This window comes from Doryrhamphus excisus, chromosome 12 (genome assembly GCF_030265055.1).
Source record: "Doryrhamphus excisus isolate RoL2022-K1 chromosome 12, RoL_Dexc_1.0, whole genome shotgun sequence".
Taxonomy (NCBI): Eukaryota; Metazoa; Chordata; class Actinopteri; order Syngnathiformes; family Syngnathidae; genus Doryrhamphus; species Doryrhamphus excisus.
In genome coordinates this window covers 18,799,909-18,820,000 of record NC_080477.1, presented here as the reverse complement: position 1 = coordinate 18,820,000, position 20,092 = coordinate 18,799,909, and the positions used below count along the sequence as shown (strand labels likewise).

The following is a 20,092-nucleotide window of genomic DNA, read 5'->3' as shown; positions in this document are numbered from 1 at the left end:
CCTGAGATGCAGTCATGACAACCTACTCAATGCTCACTGTGTCTACATGCTCGACACACACAAACAGGCGGGCTACAAACAACACTCTCCGTCATTGTTTATTGACTTTATCCTCTCTGGAGGGAAAAAAAACACAGGCAAAAATCACTCAATAAAGCTGTCTTTCCATGAGGCAACGCATTTAAGATCCCGGAGTTCTGTGACACAGCACTAGCAAAATTGTGTGGCCATACTGTAATAATAATAATAATAATAATAATAATAATAATAATAATAATAATAATAATAATAATAATAATAATAATAATAATAATAATAATAATAATAATAATAATAATAATAATAATAATAATAATAATAATAATAATAATAATAATAATAATAATAATAATAATAATAATAATAATAATAATAATAATAATACATTCATTTTAAATAGAGATTATATGTACTGTATCTAAAAAAACAGACAATGAATGGTAATGTTTTACATACATGGCAGATATTTAATTTAATTTAATTTAATTTAATTTAATTTAATTTAATTTAATTTAATTTAATTTAATTTAATTTAATTTAATTTAATTTAATTTTTCATTATACAATCCCACAATTCATTATATATATCCCACAAAAATGACAGGATTATGTATATTTTAAAAACATTTGTTGGCTTGTATTATATTGTCGGTTATTTTGACCAGTTTCTTTTATTCAAACAAAAGCCATACATTTTGTTTCTATTAATAGAAAAAAATAATTTTTGTGTGTGTCATGGGGGGGGGGCGCAATGGCTATATAATGTAGTTATTATTAATATTATATTTTAAAATTAATATTGCATTTTAAAAACATTTGTCGGCTTGTATTATATTGTCGGTTATTTTTACCAGTTTCTTTTATTCAAAAGAAAGCCATACATTGTTTCTATTGATAGAAAAAAATAATTTTTGTGAGTATCATGGGAGGGGGGGCAATGGCTATATAAAGTAGTTGTGATTTAATACCATATTTTTAAATGAATATTGCAAAAACTAGTTTTTATCCAAAGGTGAATTATTATTTATATTGAGTTCCATGTTTTTAATATTCATACGATGCAGTGTTCCCTTGCTACAATGCGCTTTTTTAAATTTTATTACAGTGTATGAATGTGAATTTTGTTCTGCATCCTTGTGGTGTATTAGAGCAATCTATCGATGCTCTGTCGAAGGTGTTGTATACTCATGTGAAAGTTGAAGACATGTCCAGACATGTTCAGTTCATCCCAGTATGTGTAGCCAGCCACAACAGTCCTGATTGACTCAGGGAGAACCCACCCACTGTGTTCTGATTGGCTGTACAACATTGTCAATCAATCTCCTTCACAGAACTGCGATGTTTCCTGTTTGCTAGTGATCTCGCCGCCATTATGGGTTACTATAAATTAATTTTCGGTTCATGAAGGACTACAATTGGGAGTAAAACAATACAACAGGAACAGTGTGTTTTAACAAGGATATAAAAATGCTACAGCCGAACGGCACCGGAATGAATTAAGGAAATTTCACTTATGGCAGACTATTTTGGGAACCTAATCGCAATTTTAAATGCAGCTCTGGAATGATTGCAACTAAAAAAACATGTGTTGTTCAGACAACAGTCCGGTATTGCACATGGTGGCGCATTTGATTGTCGTGTGTGTTGCTGCAGCCATCTTCTCTGCTCAGCAGCGTGCATGGATGTGAATTAATGAGCGTGCTTGTGCAGGCCTGTTTGGATTGTGATAAAGTGGCCCCGTCCAGCAGCTTGGTCTGGTCTGGCAAACGCTCACCTGGGCTCTGACTCCTACTTGTCCGCTCTGATCTCCTTCCTCCATGCTATACCCTTAGCCTACGTCCCGGAAAAACAACCAATGTTTGGAATACGGAACCGATACATTGTGCGAACCCTTACAGCATCTCCGTGTCTGAATGTAGGACACCTTAAGACAATATATGAGGATCAGAAGATGTCTATATGACCTTGTAAAATCAATACGACTACTAATATATGGTTATGTCTGTGTCGCAGAAACAGAGCAAAGCTACCATGCAAGAAAACACAAGACCCGAGGCACATGGGAATAGCAGCATGGCCACTCTGAACCCGATGAGTCAAAATGTGAAATATCTGGCTCTAACAGAAGGCACTTTGTTGGCCGCAGGGCTGGAGAGCAACAAATATGAGGCTGCGGCTGAGCATAGTGGACGCTCTTGGCAGGTCTGGGGCTGCTTTACTACAAAAACACAGCTCTGGGAAACGCAGGCACATCAAACAATAGCAGCAGGGAGGTGTTTCATCGATTCCGTTTGTGGGGAAAACAGAGTTATGGTGTTAGACAGAACTGCAATGTGGAGAAGAAGACAAGGAGTCCAGGAGCAGATGGTTTGGCCACCAAAGGGACACAACCTCGACTTTGTTGACAAGGTCTGGGATCATGTGATCGAAAAAAATATATACATACTGAGAGCTGTTTTTAATCATTTGAATTGAGAGTTTTCACAAAGTTGAGGGCAGAAAAGGAAAAGGAGTAGTAGTGGTAGGCAAAACCGTTCATTTCAGTGAACCGGATCATTCTGGTTCATTCAGTAAAAAGATCTGTTCATTTCGTTCATTTCGTTCATTTCGTTCATTTCGGTCATTTCGGTCATTTCGTTCATTTCGGTCATTTCGGTCAATTGGTCGTTAGCCTGTGATCTCCCCTTTGTTCATAGAACCAGTCAGCCATGTCGAGTCAGTCCGTTCACTCATGTTCACGTTCGTTCCGACTCAACAGCGTAACAACACGTGATGACTAGTCGTGTGTCGGTCATGAACGAACCTGTCAAAACAATGAGTTCTTTTTTGTGAACGAAATGAACGAGGTCACCGACAGTGTCGGTCAAGTTCTCGGTCTCGGTCTTTCAGTCAGCTAACCCCACCCACCCTGACTCTCCAGCCAATCGAAAGAAAGCATTTGCAACGGTCTAGTAAACGGAATGAACAAGGTCCCCGACAGTGTCGGTCAATCTCTAGGTCTCTGTCTTTCAGTCAGCTAACCCCACCCACCCACAGAGCGAGGCGGGACGATAGGATAAGACAGACAAGCACGCGGATAGTCCCGTCCTGCAAAAGGAACGGTGAACTGACTTTCCAGCCAATCAAACAAAAGCATTTGCAACTGAACTGACTGAACGGCTATTTTAGGGCCAGTGACCTCGTTCATTCCAGTGAACCGGTCATTACGGTTCATTCAGTGAAAAGATCTGTTCATTTCGTTCATTTCGGTCAATTGGTCGTTAGCCTGCGATCTCCCCTTTGTTCATAGAACCGGTCATCTGTGTTGAGTCAGCCCGTTCAATCATGTTCACGCTCATTCCGACTCAACAGCGTAACAACACGTGATGAATAGTGGTGTGTCGGTCATGAACGACACACCACGGAATGAACGAAATGAACAAAATGAACGAAAATGAACGAAATGAACGAAATGAACGAAAATGAACGCAATGAACGAAATGAACGAAACGAACGAAACGAACGAAACGAACGAAACAAACGCAATGAACGCAATGAACGAAATGAACGGATCTTTTCACTGAATGAACCGGAATGATCCGGTTCACTGGAATGAAAGAGGTCATTGTGAACGTAATGCGACTGTGTCGGTCAATTTCTCGGTCTCGGTCTTTCAGTCAGCTAACCCCACCCACCCTGACTCTCCAGCCAATCAAAAGAAAGCATTTGCACTGAACGGACTGAACGGGTATATTAGGGGCGGTGACCTCGTTCATTCTGTTCGTTCCTGACCTACACACCACTAGAAGGGACTACACAGACATTATCTAATCTTACAGGAACACAGGAATTACTGCATGAACCTGAATATGGTCTCATCATGGTTTGGGATGCTACTAGCACAACTGAGCTGCGGTTTTTTGAAGGAAACTGTAAAATTCTCAAGGCGAGCATGATCAGTCCCCTGGGAAACTGGGCTGCATGGTATTTTCCCAACATGAAAATGAGCCCAAACACACCTTTGCGATGGAAAATGCCTTGCTGAGAAATAGAACCGTATCTACTGACCACCCTTGGCCATGAGAGTATGGATACTTAGGAGTTGTGCCAGAGTTGTTATATCCTTAAGTCATGTTGAGTTCTTAATCGGGGTCAGATAATACGCGGCTTTCTCGCAGGCCCGTGACATATGTAGGCGACCAGGCTGACCCCTGCCGCCCTCACCAAATACCAATTAATTCGCCCAGTGATGGTGTATCATTTAGACTCCGCTGTTAAGTAATGAGAAATGGTGGCAAGGCGTTTAACAGCACACGACCCGACCGCCGAAGTTTAATTACGCCTTGGCTCCTCGAGTCCGTCTCTGTGCCCCCTCACTAGGGGGGGTTCCAAGGAATATAATGAAAAGATGGCAGACTCTCTCTCACTCTCGCTCTCACTGAGGACATGCGGGAAACTAATCAACATTCTCGGTAAACATGGCCCCACAAAAAAAAATAAAAAATTCTCTCCCTTCAGTGAGGGTATAGTTCAAAGTCAAGGGACTGTTTGGTTGTTGATAGTTTCCACACACATTAATCTTGGTAATGCATCCATTTGTGTTACAGCTCGGACATTGAGACCTGAGATGAATGCGTTGTATGAATCCGTCTACGTCAGCGTTTCCCAATCTCAGGGGTTGCGGGCCAATCATGGCTTGTTTTGAAGAACTTGTCCTAACTGCACTATTTCCCCTAGGGGTGTAAGAAAATATCATTTTGGTCGATATATTGCAATACTTTGTTCCACGATACTGTATCGATATTAAAAAATATGATATGTATATTTTTAGGCATTTTTAGGCATGTGAATGTATTGTTCAACAAATCAAAAAAGTTCCTCCCATTTGAACGAAATGAACGAAATGAACGAAATGAACGAAATGAACGAAATGAACAAAATGAACAAAATTAACAAAATTAACAAAATTAACAAAATTAACAAAATTAACAAAATGAACGGATCTTTTCACTGAATGAACCGGAATGATCTGGTTCACTGGAATGAAAGAGGTCATTGTGAACGGAATGAACGAGGTCACCGACAGTGTCGGTCAATTTCTCGGTCTCGGTCTTTCAGTCAGCTAACCCCACCCACTCTGACTCTCCAGCCAATCAAAAGAAAGCATTTGCAACTGAACGGACTGAACGGGTATTTTAGAGGCGGTTCATTCTGTTCGTTCCTATATTGCAATACTTCGTTCCACGATACTGTATCGATATTAAAGAGTATGATATGGATATTTTTAGGCATTTTTAGGCATTTTTAGGCATGTGAATGTATTGTTCAACAAATCAAAAAAGTTCCTCCCATTTGAACGAAATGAACGAAATGAACGAAATGAACAAAATGAACAAAATGAACAAAATGAACAAAATGAACAAAATGAACAAAATGAACAAAATGAACAAAATTAACAAAATTAACAAAATTAACAAAATTAACAAAATTAACAAAATGAACGGATCTTTTCACTGAATGAACCGGAATGATCTGGTTCACTGGAATGAAAGAGGTCATTGTGAACGGAATGAACGAGGTCACCGACAGTGTCGGTCAATTTCTCGGTCTCTGTCTTTCAGTCAGCTAACCCCACCCACTCTGACTCTCCAGCCAATCAAAAGAAAGCATTTGCAACTGAACGGACTGAACGGGTATTTTAGGGGCGGTTCATTCTGTTCGTTCCTATATTGCAATACTTCGTTCCACGATACTGTATCGATATTAAAGAGTATGATATGGATATTTTTAGGCATTTTTAGGCATTTTTAGGCATGTGAATGTATTGTTCAACAAATCAAAAAAGTTCCTCCCATTTGAACGAAATGAACGAAATGAACGAAATGAACGAAATGAACAAAATGAACAAAATGAACAAAATGAACAAAATGAACAAAATGAACAAAATGAACAAAATTAACAAAATTAACAAAATTAACAAAATTAACAAAATTAACAAAATTAACAAAATTAACAAAATGAATGGATCTTTTCACTGAATGAACCGGAATGATCCGGTTCACTGGAATGAAAGAGGTCATTGTGTTCCTCCCATTTGGTGTGGAAGTGGTAGGTTTTTGGTCACTAGCATGCTATGTTTAAGGCTGTGGCCTCTGCGGTGATCCCGTAGCCTATGCATTAGCAATGCGGTGTAAGCCAACAATAATAGTAGTGTTGTAAAGGTGATTGTTTGTCTATATGTGCCCTGTGATTGGCTGGCAACCAGTCCAGGGGTGTACCTTGCCTCTCGCCCAAAGACAGCTGGGATAGGCTCCAGGCTCCAGTTTTTCCAGGAAATAATCTTTAAATACAAGAAAAACAAAAAAAATATCGCCTTGTGAACAGTATCATGATATATCGTATCGTGAGCCTCGTATCGTGATACCAATCTCCGGTTTTTCCGCATAATGAGTTCTGCAATAACGACACTACGACATTTACATTTGGAACACAAACTATCTTACTGTGCTTCAATCTCAAAAATCTCGGATCAGCAACCCCTCCACTTTTACGTATTTGACTCCATTATTCGGAGACTATTTCTGGCAGTGCCATTCCTGTGTGGGTACCAGGGAGGTGGGGGCCAGTGAGGTAAGCCCAGAGCCACTGGGAGTTTGTTACCAAACACGGGTTAGTCATTCATGAAATTAATTGGCGGGATCAGCGCAGGGAGAAACGTGGCACATGCGGGATCTCGCTGTGGCTGTCACTATACGAGCTAGCGGGAATTGAACACTAACTAGAGTGGTGCTCCGAATAAATTTTTGATTTGGATCAGCACCACATTGTACAACTTAGATTACTCTTGTTTAAACTTGTTTGAACTTGAACTTGTCACATTTCAGCAGCCATTTTAATGACTGTAGTAGTAGGAGACAGTGTACAGGTTGTACAGCATATTGTACAGTTATTACCCACTAAAAAGGACTTATTACATCACCGTTGTTGTCCAAATAAGTCAGTAGTAGTAAGATAATTATGTCTTGCATAAAGTCAATCATAGCGTGCTACTCTGGGGCTGCACGAGTGCTGCCAATGTTGGAGAGCTGTGGTTGTCATGGTGAAAAGGAGATTGTATACCGTATTTTCTGGACTATAGGTCGCACAATGCCAAAAATGCATGTAATCAGCAGTAGAACATAAGTTTCAGGTAAATATCAGTTCCCAACAACAAAAAGGGAGAAAAGAGGCTTTTTTTGTGTGAAAAAGACACATTTCCAGCATAACGTTCCCTTTAACACAAATGTATAAACAACTATACCAACATAAACACAAAATCAACACATCAAAATAAAAAATTATTGCTTTAAAATATTTCCCTACAATGCAAAAACTTCTGCATGCTACACTCCTCCACACGCTCTCACTTCCGAGCTCTTATCAAATGCACTTCTGCCACCTTGTGGCTGTTTTTAGGTTTTAAAATTGCTCTGAAGTGAAATACTTTAGTGGAGAGTTGCATCATTACCTCTTTTTGTCTTCTGTGAATACCATATTTTCTGGATAAATAAAAAAATAAAAAATAAAAAATAAAAAATAAAAAATAAAAAATAAAAAATAAAAAATAAAAAATAAAAAATAAAAAATAAAAAATAAAAAATAAAAAATAAAAAATAAAAAATAAAAAATAAAAAATAAAAAATAAAAAATAAAAAATTAAAAAAATACAAAATACAAAATAAAAAATAAATTAAAATGAGAAAATAAATAAAACTAATTGATTCAAGAGATATGTTCTATACCCCTCAGTAATAGCCAGGTAACAAAAGAACCTTCAATTTATGAACATGATTCTTTTCAGGTTCATTTTTACCATTTTTGGAAATTAAAATGGAGTGGTATAGTGACAAGAAAAGGCCTACATGCCCACACCAAAAGTATTAAAACCAACATTTTCATGCATGAGGAAGCTTAAGAAGGTAACCAAGACATGAGAACCAAATTTGATGGTACATAACTTATTGTTTTTAGTGTATTTTATAGCTGATTTAATACATGGGTCAAAACCAACCCGTTAACATAAGAGATGATACCAGAAAGCTAACACAAGAGGAAGGATAAACAGTTTTTTTTTCATTTATAAGTCGCAGGAACAGCCAACTTATTAAAAAAAGTGCGACTAATACTCCGGAAAATACAGTATTTTCCAATATGAACACAAGAACTAGCTTGGCTTGTGTGTAAACAAGTTAATCAGGATCCGAAGCTGTCCAGCTGTTGAAGAGCTTCCGTTTTTGTTTTATTTTTGTCAAGCCCGATCAGTGTCAGAAATCCTCTGTTTCCGCTCCGGAGAATGCCGTGCGTATACGCACATCAGCACGTCTGCAAGTCCGTGTAAGCGTAAACTCATTCATTCATCGAGAACTTGAATTATTTACGCAATTATGTACTCAGCAGTCTGCTCCACTTTGTTAGCTGTTGGATTAGCTTGAGCCAGGGAGCTCGAATGTCTAAAGTGGACACGACATGTCCTGGATGGGAGCGTCGGGGCTTGAGCATACAGCGATTCGAACGCCAAGAGGGGGGGGTGTAATGTGACTGCAGTCCTAATGCCAAGGGACACATGAAACGCTGCCAAGCCTGCTCTCTGGATAGCCGCTCTGGGCTCGAGAAGACAACATGCACACCACTTCCCGTGCTTCCCAATGCTTCCCATGCTTCCCGATGCTTCCCTCTCCTCTCGTCTGCACATACTTATCTGAACAGCATCTCCACTGCCCGTGTTGTGACTTTTTACAGTAATTGATGTGTTGGCTGTGGAGTCTCTTTGCAGGAGTGGGGGCTCTGTGACCTTGTGTGATGCCAGTTAGAGGTGCTTATCAAAAAAAAAAGCCGCCTTTGATTGCACCTCTATGACGTTTTTTTTTTTTTTTGCTTCAGAGTAAGATGTGACATGTCGCGGCTCGGCACACGGAGGGGGAGGAGTGACTGCACGACTGTGTCATTTTTCTGCGGCTATCCTAATCTCTCCCGAAGTCTGGGGGTAAGGAAGCTAATAGGCCTTCAATACCAGAGTGCTTTTCACCATTACGGAGTGTCGACTAAGCAGAGTTATAAGGCTGACAAATGGCCAGTCAGTGAGGCCAGGTAATCTAATCCTTAATTCATAAAAATATTCAATGAAGAAATCTTATACATTCAGATTTTTTGACGTAGCAATGTAGTGCATCAAGGGTGACTTACCCCTTCACCTTGTTCCGTGAGTGGAGTTCATTATTTCCTCTCAGTTGGTATCGCTACACGGTCTCGCCTGTCTATTGTTGTATGTGTGTTCCACAGATGGAGACTGCTGCAACGGGAGACTGTCGCGCCGCAGAGCTTTTCGAATCCCGCTAGTGATAATGGACAGTTGGCGGCCCGAGCACTCCCAAGAAGAAGCTGTTGTAATTCTACACTAGGCGTAACGCACACAGGGCGATCATGTGATGTGCTGATTTTTGAGGAGTAGACCGGCCGCACTGGCCACACAGTCTGGCGCTGCACAGCGCACCCACGCTTGCATTCCTCCCACCGGTGCAAGTGGAAAAGACTTATTGATTAATTCATTCATTTTCTACCGCTTATTCTCATGAGGGCCAACAGGAAGTGGCCAGCGCACTTTGTAATTTTTGAGAGCAATACAGTCTGGCGCAGCGCAGCGCACCCACGCTTCCATTTCTCCCACCGGTGCAAGTGGAAAAGACTTATTGATTCATTCATTCATTTTCTACCGCTTATCCTCTCGAGGGCCAACGGGAAGTGGCCAGCGCACTTTGTAATTTTTGAAGGCAACACAGTCTGGCGCAGCACAGCGCACCCACGCTTCCATTCCTCCCACCAGTGCAAGTGGAAAAAAACTTATTGATTCATTCATTCATTTTCTACCGCTTATCCTCACGAGGGCCAACAGGAAGTGGCCAGCGCACTTTGTAATTTTTGAGAGCAACACAGTCTGGCGCAGCGCCGCGCACCCACACTTCCATCCACGCTTTCACCACCAGTCCAAGGTGTACCCCGCCTCTCGCCCGAAGACAGCTGGGATAGGCTCCAGCATGAATGAATGAATAGACCAGATGTCTGGCTGCTGAGACAACGCTAAGAGAATTAGCATTTCAGCTATTAATGCTAAAAACATCACATTCATCTTGATTTGTTGGACAACTTCCAACAAAGGGTCAGCACCTACCCATGCAATAAAATGATTTTAATAATCAGATATATGGGCTGCATATTTTAATGTCGCTGTGACCAGGCAGACCTTCAGATGGGTCCTCCTTAACTTGCACCACAGCGAGATGCGTTTTTATTCATCTGGATTTGTCCTACATTGAAGAGACAGCTTGTGATGTGAATTAAGGGAAAAGTCTTGCATAAACCATGAGGGACAATTTTAAAGGAGGTGACAAGCTCCGCACAAAACGCGCCACTCAAAATGTACTAATATCGAAGAAATAACGGATTTGAGACTTACCGCCGAAATAGGAGCCGTCCGACAGCTTGGTTTCTTTACTGCCTTTGGTGAGGACGCTGACCACGCCGTGTTGGATGAAATACATTTTTTTCCCGATGGTGCCCTCTCTGATGATGTAATCCCCGGGTTGGAACACCTCAAATTTCAACTTGGTGAGCATGGAGGTGACAAAGTTCGGGTCGGCATTGGCGAACAGAGGCATGGAAGCCACCAGCTTTCGACAGTTGAAGTTGATTATTTCCTGCAAGAAAATAAATGGAACGGCGTTTGACAAAAAAAAAAAAAATGCAATGACGCGACACATTGCCACACAGGAAGTGATATTAGAGGAAACAATGGCATTTGTTTTTCCTTTCCTGAGATCCTCCATCACTGCTGGTGTAAAGGTAAAATGTCAGCAAATGTGAAGTGAACCGAGGGGAATGCCAAGCAGCGCTCAAGCCATTTTTTTTTCTCCCAGTGTGCCGCATGCACACCATTATTCAAACAACCGGAAACACTCATTCCTCTTACCTCTCGGAGCGGCTCGTTCAGCTCTCCCAGGATGCTCTCCTCGTCAAACATCTTGCCCTGGTAGCGGTGCTCATAGTAGTCGTGGATTCTTTGCCTCATGTCTGCCGGCAGCTTGTGGAATGACATGTACTGCTCCACTTGCTTGTACTGTGGGGACACACAAAGACAACAACTGGGTCACTTCAAGGCCCAGTGGCACCAATAGGCCTCCATGGGCCATGGAGGGAATTATGGAATTGTGGTCAAACGCAGGAAAGGCATTATAATGGTAATGGTAATGGTTTTATTTCATTTGAACATGCATCAGATTACAATTGAATGCATCACATAATCAGTTCACAGTTCCACATGTCCAAAAGGAGTAGGAAGAAGCAAAGCTTATTAAATCCTACCCCTCCATCTGGTACTTTTACAATCAGTAACTGTTACATTTGTTCACTTCCTGCTTTCCTAATATAATTTAAGATTTTAGTTTTTATATTTATATTTATATTTATATTTATATTTATATTTATATTTATATTTATATTTATATTTATATTTATATTTATATTTATATTTATATTTATATTTATATTTATATTTATATTTATATTTATATTTATTTTTATTTTTATTATTATTATTATTATTTTTTTTTTTTATAGGTATGTTAGGTCGTGGATCTCTCTACAACTCTGATATAAACAAACGCTATTCTCCTAAAATGGCGGCCGCGGTCCACAATGCAGAGTATCGCAACATTTTGTCTTTAGTACGTGATCTAAGAAACTGGACGATATTTTTGATGCAAAACAATGTTGAATGTTAAACAAAACACTCACTAACCGGGGCGGATGTTAACCAAGACACCAATGTAGTTGGTTCATTTAGCATAGGGTTTGTATGTTGTTGCTGTAGTAAGGTTTTATAGTGGGTAAGGTTTATGTAGTCAAGGTGATATATAATGGGGATATAGTAGGTGTAGTAGTAGGTGGAGTTTAGCTTTAGTATTTTTATTTTTATTTTTATTTTTATTTTTATTTTTATTTTTATTTTTATTTTTATTTTTATTTTTATTTTTATTTTTATTTTTATTTTTATTTTTATTTTTATTTTTATTTTTATTTTTATTTTTATTTTTATTTTTATTTTTATTTTTATTTAACGATATTTTTGATGCAAAACAATGTTGAATGTTAAACAAAACACTCACTAACCGGGGCGGATGTTAACCAAGGCACCACTGTAGTTAATTTAGCATCGGGTTTGTATATTGTTGCTGTAGTAAGGTTTTATAGTGGGTAGGGTGGAGTTTAGCTTTGGATGTAGCAGTGGTTGACATCGTGGGCTGAGTATTAGGTGTAAATACAGTATTTAGTGTCGTATTATTATGTCAATAAAGGTTTAAGAAAGCTCTTGCATCGGGTATAAAAAACACCCGGCTCTTCAAAAAGCACAAGATATATCACAGAGTGTGTATATCAAAGAGAAAAGGTGTTGTTAGTCTTTATGCTGTTTGTTAAGAATGAAAGTACAACATGTGTATGCGGCAAGCGGAGATGTACATCAAAGCACACAGAGAGCCCCTCGGGAATAATAACAGGTAGCATCCTTGACCCGCAGCCCAAGAATAACAAAAAAAGAGAGGAAAAAAAAAAAGAAATTAAGCATTCATAGGCTGACGCTGGAGCTACGCTTTGATCATCATATCTGCTGTTGCCAACAATGTCTCCACTGAATGGCTGCATTGACCTCAGACGTTTCTCCTTCGCTACGTTATCTGACCTCGCCAAACTGGCCACCAACGTATGGAGGCAGGGATCATCACGATGACGACAAATGTAGCACAGTAACGTCAACTTGTGGGTGCAAAGCAGTTTTTGGGAAAAGCGTGCATATTAGTTTTATGAATAAAAACAGGGGGAAAAAATGAGGTAACGTCATCTCTGTCACACTTTTCTGTGTTCGTAATCCGCCTTTACGCAACGTGTCATCCACCCTGTTTTCCTTTATGCTCTGCACTCCATCGTGCCAAATTTAGCTGGCTTATTTTGAAGTGACGTCAATGTTTTTAAAAAAACCATCACAGGCAGTGAATGAACGCAAAAGCACAATCATGTAAGACAAATAAATGCATAACAGACGTACAGGGCAGTTGGGGGGGTGGGGGGGGGAGTTGGTAGGAGTTTCACGACACACCCAACTCATGAGACAAGGCGATGGATGTGATTGGTAATGGTAATGGTTTAATTTTATTTGAACATGCATCAGGTTACAATTGAATGCATCACATAATCAAGTCACCGTTCCACAAGGAGTCTAAAAGGAGTCGGAAGAAGCAAAGCTTATTGTATCCTATCCCTCCATCTGGTACTTTTACAGTCTGTAACTGTTACATTTGTTCACTTCCTGATTAAAATTAAAATTAAAATTAAAATAAAACAATTAAAACAATTTCAATTTCAATTTCAATTTCAATTTCAATTTCAATTTCAATTTCAATTTCAATTTTAATTTTAATTTTAATTTTAATTTTAATTTCAATTTTAATTAAATTTAATTTTTGTTCTCGCTCTCATTCTCATCCTCATCCTCATCCTCATCCTCATCTTCATCTTCATCTTCATTTTCATTTTCATTTTCATTTTTATTTTTATTTTTATTTTTATTTTTATTTTTATTTTTATTTTTATTTTTATTTTTATTTTTATTTTTATTTTTATTTTTATTTTTATTTTTATTTTTATTTTTATTTTTATTTTTATTTTTGCCCTCGTCCTCATCATCATTTTTCTTATTTAAATTTAAATTTCAAAATTTCAAAATTTCAAATTTTAATTTTAATTTTAATTTTAATTTTAATTTTAATTTTAATTTTAATTTTATTTTTATTTTTATTTTTATTTTTATTTTTATTTTTATTTTTATTTTTATTTTTATTTTTATTTTTATTTTTATTTTTATTTTTATTTTTATTTTTATTTTTATTTTTATTTTTATTTTTATTTTTATTTTTATTTTTATTTTTATTTTTATTTTTATTTTTATTTAACCCCCATCCCTAGTGGATGCGTTATAATATGTGGCAGTTGTTAATCGCATGTATAGGGTTTAATATGCACTGGGGGTTAATAAAGTGGGTGGGGCTAATTTATATACAGTAGTTACGGGTTGAGTGTGTAGTAGTATTAGTAGTTGTTCATTGAAAAAACATACTGTGAGCATATGTCATGTATTAACTTACTGTCAGCTTTCATGTGCCGACACATGACAATGTCTTATTATGGAATTATTATTCCATTCAGCTGTAGCACATTGAGTGTGTTTAATAAGCAGGGCTGAAGCTGGGTGACAGATGTAAAGAAGGTGACCTATGAGCTCAGGCACTGATGGGCTGATCATCGCCTCCATGACAAGAAATGATCTTATTGGTGCACAGCTGCCATTACACTCCTCTGCCGTTCCACTTGGACTAATCCATGGCTGGGATCGGAACATTCTACATAGGCTAGCATAGTACGCTTATATATACGGTATATACTGTTTACTCCTCTTTTTTTTCTTATTGTTCCTTTGTTCCCATTTTCTCTTGTGTAGATCTCCATGCAGATGCTGTTTTTTTTTTGCCTTTTTTGGCCAAAAAAGACATGAATAATTCATTTCCTGAGAGAGATGTCAGGCACTTGATTATACTTTCTAAACATTTATTTTCCACCACTTTCTTTTTTTTAACCTTGCACAACGTGGTCAAAAGTTGAAAAAAAACATACTTCATCCCTAATAAAGTACTGACAGGATGGCTTTGTTCTGAATTGATGCACACATGTCAGTACTGTATGTGTATTAGCTTTAGTACTGCATTAAGTGTTGCCAGCAGTGGTGGTTTTAAGTATCTTGTTTATATTGTTTATTATTATTATATTGTTTTTTTTATATTGTGTATTTTGTACTGCTTAACTGACGCTGTACTCTTGCTGCTGTGCAATGCAAATTTCCCCACTGAGGGACGAATAAAGGCATTTCTTTTCTTATCTCTTATCTCTTATGGGTCTAGGTTTGAATGAGCTCACAATGGGAACAATACTCCCTAGAACGGGCTAACGTTGCGGCAGTAACCACACAACTCTGAACCCTCAATATCACTTCTTGGCACTCACGTGGCACCTGAAAATGATGAGACAATAATAAAACAATAAGGACCTCTCCCAGGGCTAACAAGTGTGAGTCTACATTGTCTATTATGTCTTATTTATGTCAATATTGAAGTTACTGTAGTATTAAAAAAAGTTTGAAATTAATTTTAGAATGTATTTAATTATAATTTTAATTTTAATTTTTGCATGTTTTTATGCATGGAAGTTTCTCCCAGGGCTAACTCGTGTGAGTCTACATTGTCTATTATGTCTTATTTATGTCAATATTGAAGTTACTGCAGTATTAAAAAAAGTTTGAAATTTATTTTAGAATGTATTTAGTTCTATATAATTTTAATTTTAATTTTAATTTTAATTTTAATTTTAATTTTAATTTTAATTTTAATTTTAATTTTAATTTTAATTTTAATTTTAATTTTAATTTTAATTTTAATTTTAATTTTTGCATGTTTTTATGCATGTAATTTTTATGTTTTTATTACAAGGAAGTCGAGGTGATGGAGAAGTGTGTTCAAACTCTGCCTTCTTGGGTCTTTTGGTCTAAGGCCGGGTTGCATTGTGGGGGTATTTTTACAGCTTTCATTGATCAACTATTTTGCTAAATTCAGAACACAAATCTGTACGTATGAGTTGTGTTATGAAACCAACTGATGATCGAGGGTGCTCACCCCGAGTGTCAGTGAACTGTTTGGTGATTAAGGGTGCAGACAAGTCCGAACATCCGTAATAACCACCTTTCTTCCTTCACTTAAAGTCGTCTTTGCGTTTTCGGTAAATACACCCCCATCCCAGCTATAATTGGATCATTGATGCTGTATGCTTCAGTTCTGTCTCCTGTCTGAGATGACGCAGGCATACATAATGTTGTGTCCGCGCCCTACTGCGGCATTAATGTAAGGGGGGGGGCGAAAGCTCTCTTGAGCCTCTTCAGCCACAAATGCTGAGCTTGAGGCCTCTTATTAACAATTCCCCAAAGAACCATGTTTAATTGCTATGTGTTAATTAGAGATTCAAACAGAAGAGGGGCAGTTAGCAGCAGAGGGAGAAGCTAACGTCCAATTCCTTGTGAAGCCACTCGGGACCGGCATGCCACAACACGCCACTTCGTAACGTGCAATACACGCTCGAGTCCAGATGACGGAAAAAAAAAAAAAAAAAAACGAGGGGCGAAAAGTTCAAGCATCAGCAAGCATCCATATGAGTAACAAGTCACAAATGAGGGAGATTATCTCCTCTCTCTGCAGCCCCCCCCCCATTCACATCTTTCCAGTCTGCGTACATTTCCATTTCCATAGACAACCCCAGATGAAGATAAGCGGAATCTCAGGCGAGCTGGAGTGGCAGGCGCTACCCTGAATGTGCAGTCACTACCGCAGCCATTTTGTGCCCTCAATCTGAACAGATATAATTCTTTTTGTGCGATAATGCCCGCGACAGGATTCTCTCTGAGGGGGAATTGGGCACGTTTCCTAAACCATTTCTAGCTCATAATGGTCGATGATGTAGGAGAAGCAGTGCTGTTTTTATATGAACTATCTGGGATGGAATATCTATTTTACGATGTCATGGTACAGCACTGATGGGCAGATTTCATCATAAGCTAAAACGATATTGCAGGCGAAAGCAACAGGCAACCCCCCCACCCCCACCCCCACCACCAAAATAATAACATTTCAGTCTAATGGACAAGTGCTCATACAGACATACAGTTTTTTTTTAATATTTTTGTGGCCTTTCATGACATATCAGCTGTAAATTGTAGTGTTCTATATTTAATTTTGACATTTTTAACAGTCGTATTTTTTTTGGTGTGGCACTACAAACTCATTCAATCATCAAAAGAAAGATTAGACTCTCATTTTTCATCAGAAAAAAAAAGTTTGTTTCTATCTTTTTCCGTTCATTAGTAATCAGTAGTAGAACATAAGTAAGTTTCAGGTAAATATCAGTTTCCAACAAAAAAAGGGAGAAAAGAGGGTTTTTTTGTGAAAAGATACATTAATTCATTTGTTTTCTAGCGCTTATCCTAACGAGGGTTGCGGGGGTGCTGGAGCCTATCCAATCTGTCTTCAGGAGAGAGGCAGGGTACTGGTCGCCAGCCAATCACAGGGCACATATAGACAAACAACCATTCACACTCACATTCATACCTATGGACAATTTGGAGTCGCCAATTAACCTAGCATGTTTTTGGAATGTGGGAGGAAACCGGAGTACCCGGAGAAAACCCACACATGCAAGGGGAGAACATGCAAACTCCACACAGAGATGGCCGAGGGTGGAATTGAACCTTTGTCTCCTAGCTGTGAGGTCTGCACGCTAACCACTCGTCCGCCGTGCCGCCCTTTTGACATCTTTAACAGTCGTAATTTTTTTTGTGTGTGGCACAACAAACTCATTCAATCCCCAATAGTACCGGCCATTTTTGGTCTAGTTGATTGATTTTTTCAAGGCACACAGAATATTGTGTTCTTGGTCTATATACTGTAGACGTGGTGTACATCAAAAGAAAGATTAGACTCTCATATTTCATCAGAAAAAAAAAGTTTGTTTCTATCTTTTTCCGTTCATTAGTAATCAGCAGTAGAACATAAGTAAGTTTCAGGTAAATATCAGTTCCCAACAAAAAAAAGGGAGAAAAGAGTCTTTTTTTGTGAAAAGATACATTCATTCATTTTCTACCGCTTATCCTCACGAGGGTTGCGGGGTTGCTGGAGCCTATCCCAGCTGTCTTCAGGCGAGAGGCGGGGTACACCCTGGACTGGTTGCCAGCCAATCACAGGGCACATATAGACAAACAACCATTCACACTCACATTCATACCTATGGACAATTTGGAGTCGACAATTAACCTAGCATGTTTTTGGAATGTGGGAGGAAACCGGAGTACCCGGAGAAAACCCACGCATGCACGGGGAGAACATGCAAACTCCACACAGAGATGGCCCAGGGTGGGATTGAACCCTGGTCTCCTAGCTGTGAGGTCTGCGCGCTAACCACTTGTGGCCGTGCCGCCCTTTTGACATTTTTAACAGTCGTAATTTTTTTTGAAATTTTTTAAACATTTTTTCATTGTTAGAACTTGCCTTCCAAGATGATAGTTTGCAAAATAAATTACCCGCAAAACATGTGACTTATACTCCAGTGCGACTTACGTATGTATGTTTTTTTTCTACCTAATTATGCATTTTTGGCATTGTGCGACTTATACTCCGGAGCGACTTATAGTCCAGAAAATACGGTATATATTTTCTATATATATATATATATATATCTATTTCTATATATATATTACCAAATATGGTTCTTTGCCCCAGAAAATATATTGAGATGATGCATGACAACTTGACCTCTCAATACTGGGGAAAAAAACTGCATGTATAAAAGAGCAGCTATTATGGAATCCTTATGGAAATCATACTAAAGTGACGTTGAATGACTCCATGGAATAATCTATTCCAGGCTCCAAACCGTGACCATTATAAAAAAAAAAAAGTTGCATCATCATAAAAGATGCAAGAACAATATTCACTTCCAGTCCAAATCACACCTCAGGTACTTAAATTGTAGTCAAGTCACGTTGAATTGCCTCACCGGGAAATCGTGTGTTCTTCTCATGACCTCTATTTAACCTCTATAAATGAGCTACTTCTAAATAAAAACACAGAATGTCACATTTTCTTTGCGAGATGTGTAAAGGTTAGGTTGAAATGAAATTGAAAAGATGAGAAATTATCATTATTCTAAAAAAAAAAAAAAAAAAAAAAACTCTATGAAGGAATCTTTACACATGGGTAAGAGTGAGTGAGTGAGTGAGGGTGGAAAAAAAAAGGTCTTCTCTCAAAGATGGTGAAAATTATCATCAGAAAGCCGGGGTATAATCTTTCCTGAATAGAATTCTATTACAATATGGCACCATGAGATAAATGCCCGGGCTGTCAGAAGCTAGCAAGCCGGCTTAAATGAGCTCTTAAATGGGAATCAGGCAGCCTGTTAACTGTTACACAAAGTAGAGAGCCCGGCAATCACGCTAAATACTAAAAGGGGTTGAAGTGTGGGCCCCCACTGAGATGAAAAATAGCTTTATTAGCTTCAATTTCACCCGGCTAAAAATACACGCCGCTTGCCAATCCTAGACTGCGGAGGATCGGAAAAACACACAATAAAGCTGTTTATGACACAGTTAAAGGTAAATTGAAGAGCACTTGCTTGCAAACTGTCATTTTTCTGTATGGATGTGGCGTTCAAGGGAACCGGAAATATCATATTTTATGGGATGTTTGAAATCTTTTGCTCCGGAGTCAAACTGTAGCAATCATAAAAAGTCTTGAAAAAGTGTACAGAACAGGAGTCTAATCTTGTAGCATCCATGTTTATATAATCAATGAACATAATAATCTGTGTGCCTTGAAAGATCAGTCAAAATCGTCTAAAATGGTCGGTACTAAAAGTGGTTGTCTTTTGAAAAAACGGACAACATTTTGACCTCCAGGTCAGTTTCCACCTAAGAGTGCATCAACAGAAGACCCCCCCCCCCCAAAAAAATAAAAATAAAATAAAAAATAGACCGTCTACCACACAAACCACTAAGAATGCTTCGAGTCAGCAATCCAAAGTAATCCAAATGAAAAGACAGGAAGGAAGATAATCCCTCATGTTCCCACAGTGGGGAAATTCACAATGATGATGCAGCATCGGGTTCGACTCCGGGCTTCGGTATCGAACCGGCCATCTTCCAATTACCGGCCACTCTAACCTCTCAGCCGCAGCGCCGTTTAAAAACACAGGACAACACAAAATGCATTCACTTTGAATATGATTTCAATGATATTAGCATATGTTTAAACACTGACTTTACCATTAATGTTGAAAGCGTAAAGTAAGGGCTCTCCTACCAGTAGCTCACCAAAGGGTCAAATAATATTTACTTCAACTT

At 38.4% G+C, this 20,092-nt stretch overlaps 1 protein-coding gene across 2 annotated transcripts in view; it reads right to left on the bottom strand.

Annotated features, from left to right (window-relative positions):
* hcn4 (hyperpolarization activated cyclic nucleotide-gated potassium channel 4) overlaps positions 1 to 20,092 on the bottom strand; it is a 103,954-nt gene that overhangs the window by 18,256 nt on the left and 65,606 nt on the right. For both annotated transcript variants that reach the window (XM_058089022.1, XM_058089023.1), the window contains 2 exons: positions 11,021 to 11,167; positions 10,508 to 10,748 (listed from right to left, as the gene is read on the bottom strand). In XM_058089022.1, the coding sequence (XP_057945005.1) occupies positions 10,508 to 10,748; positions 11,021 to 11,167 (388 nt within the window). The remainder of the gene's footprint in view (positions 1 to 10,507; positions 10,749 to 11,020; positions 11,168 to 20,092) is intronic.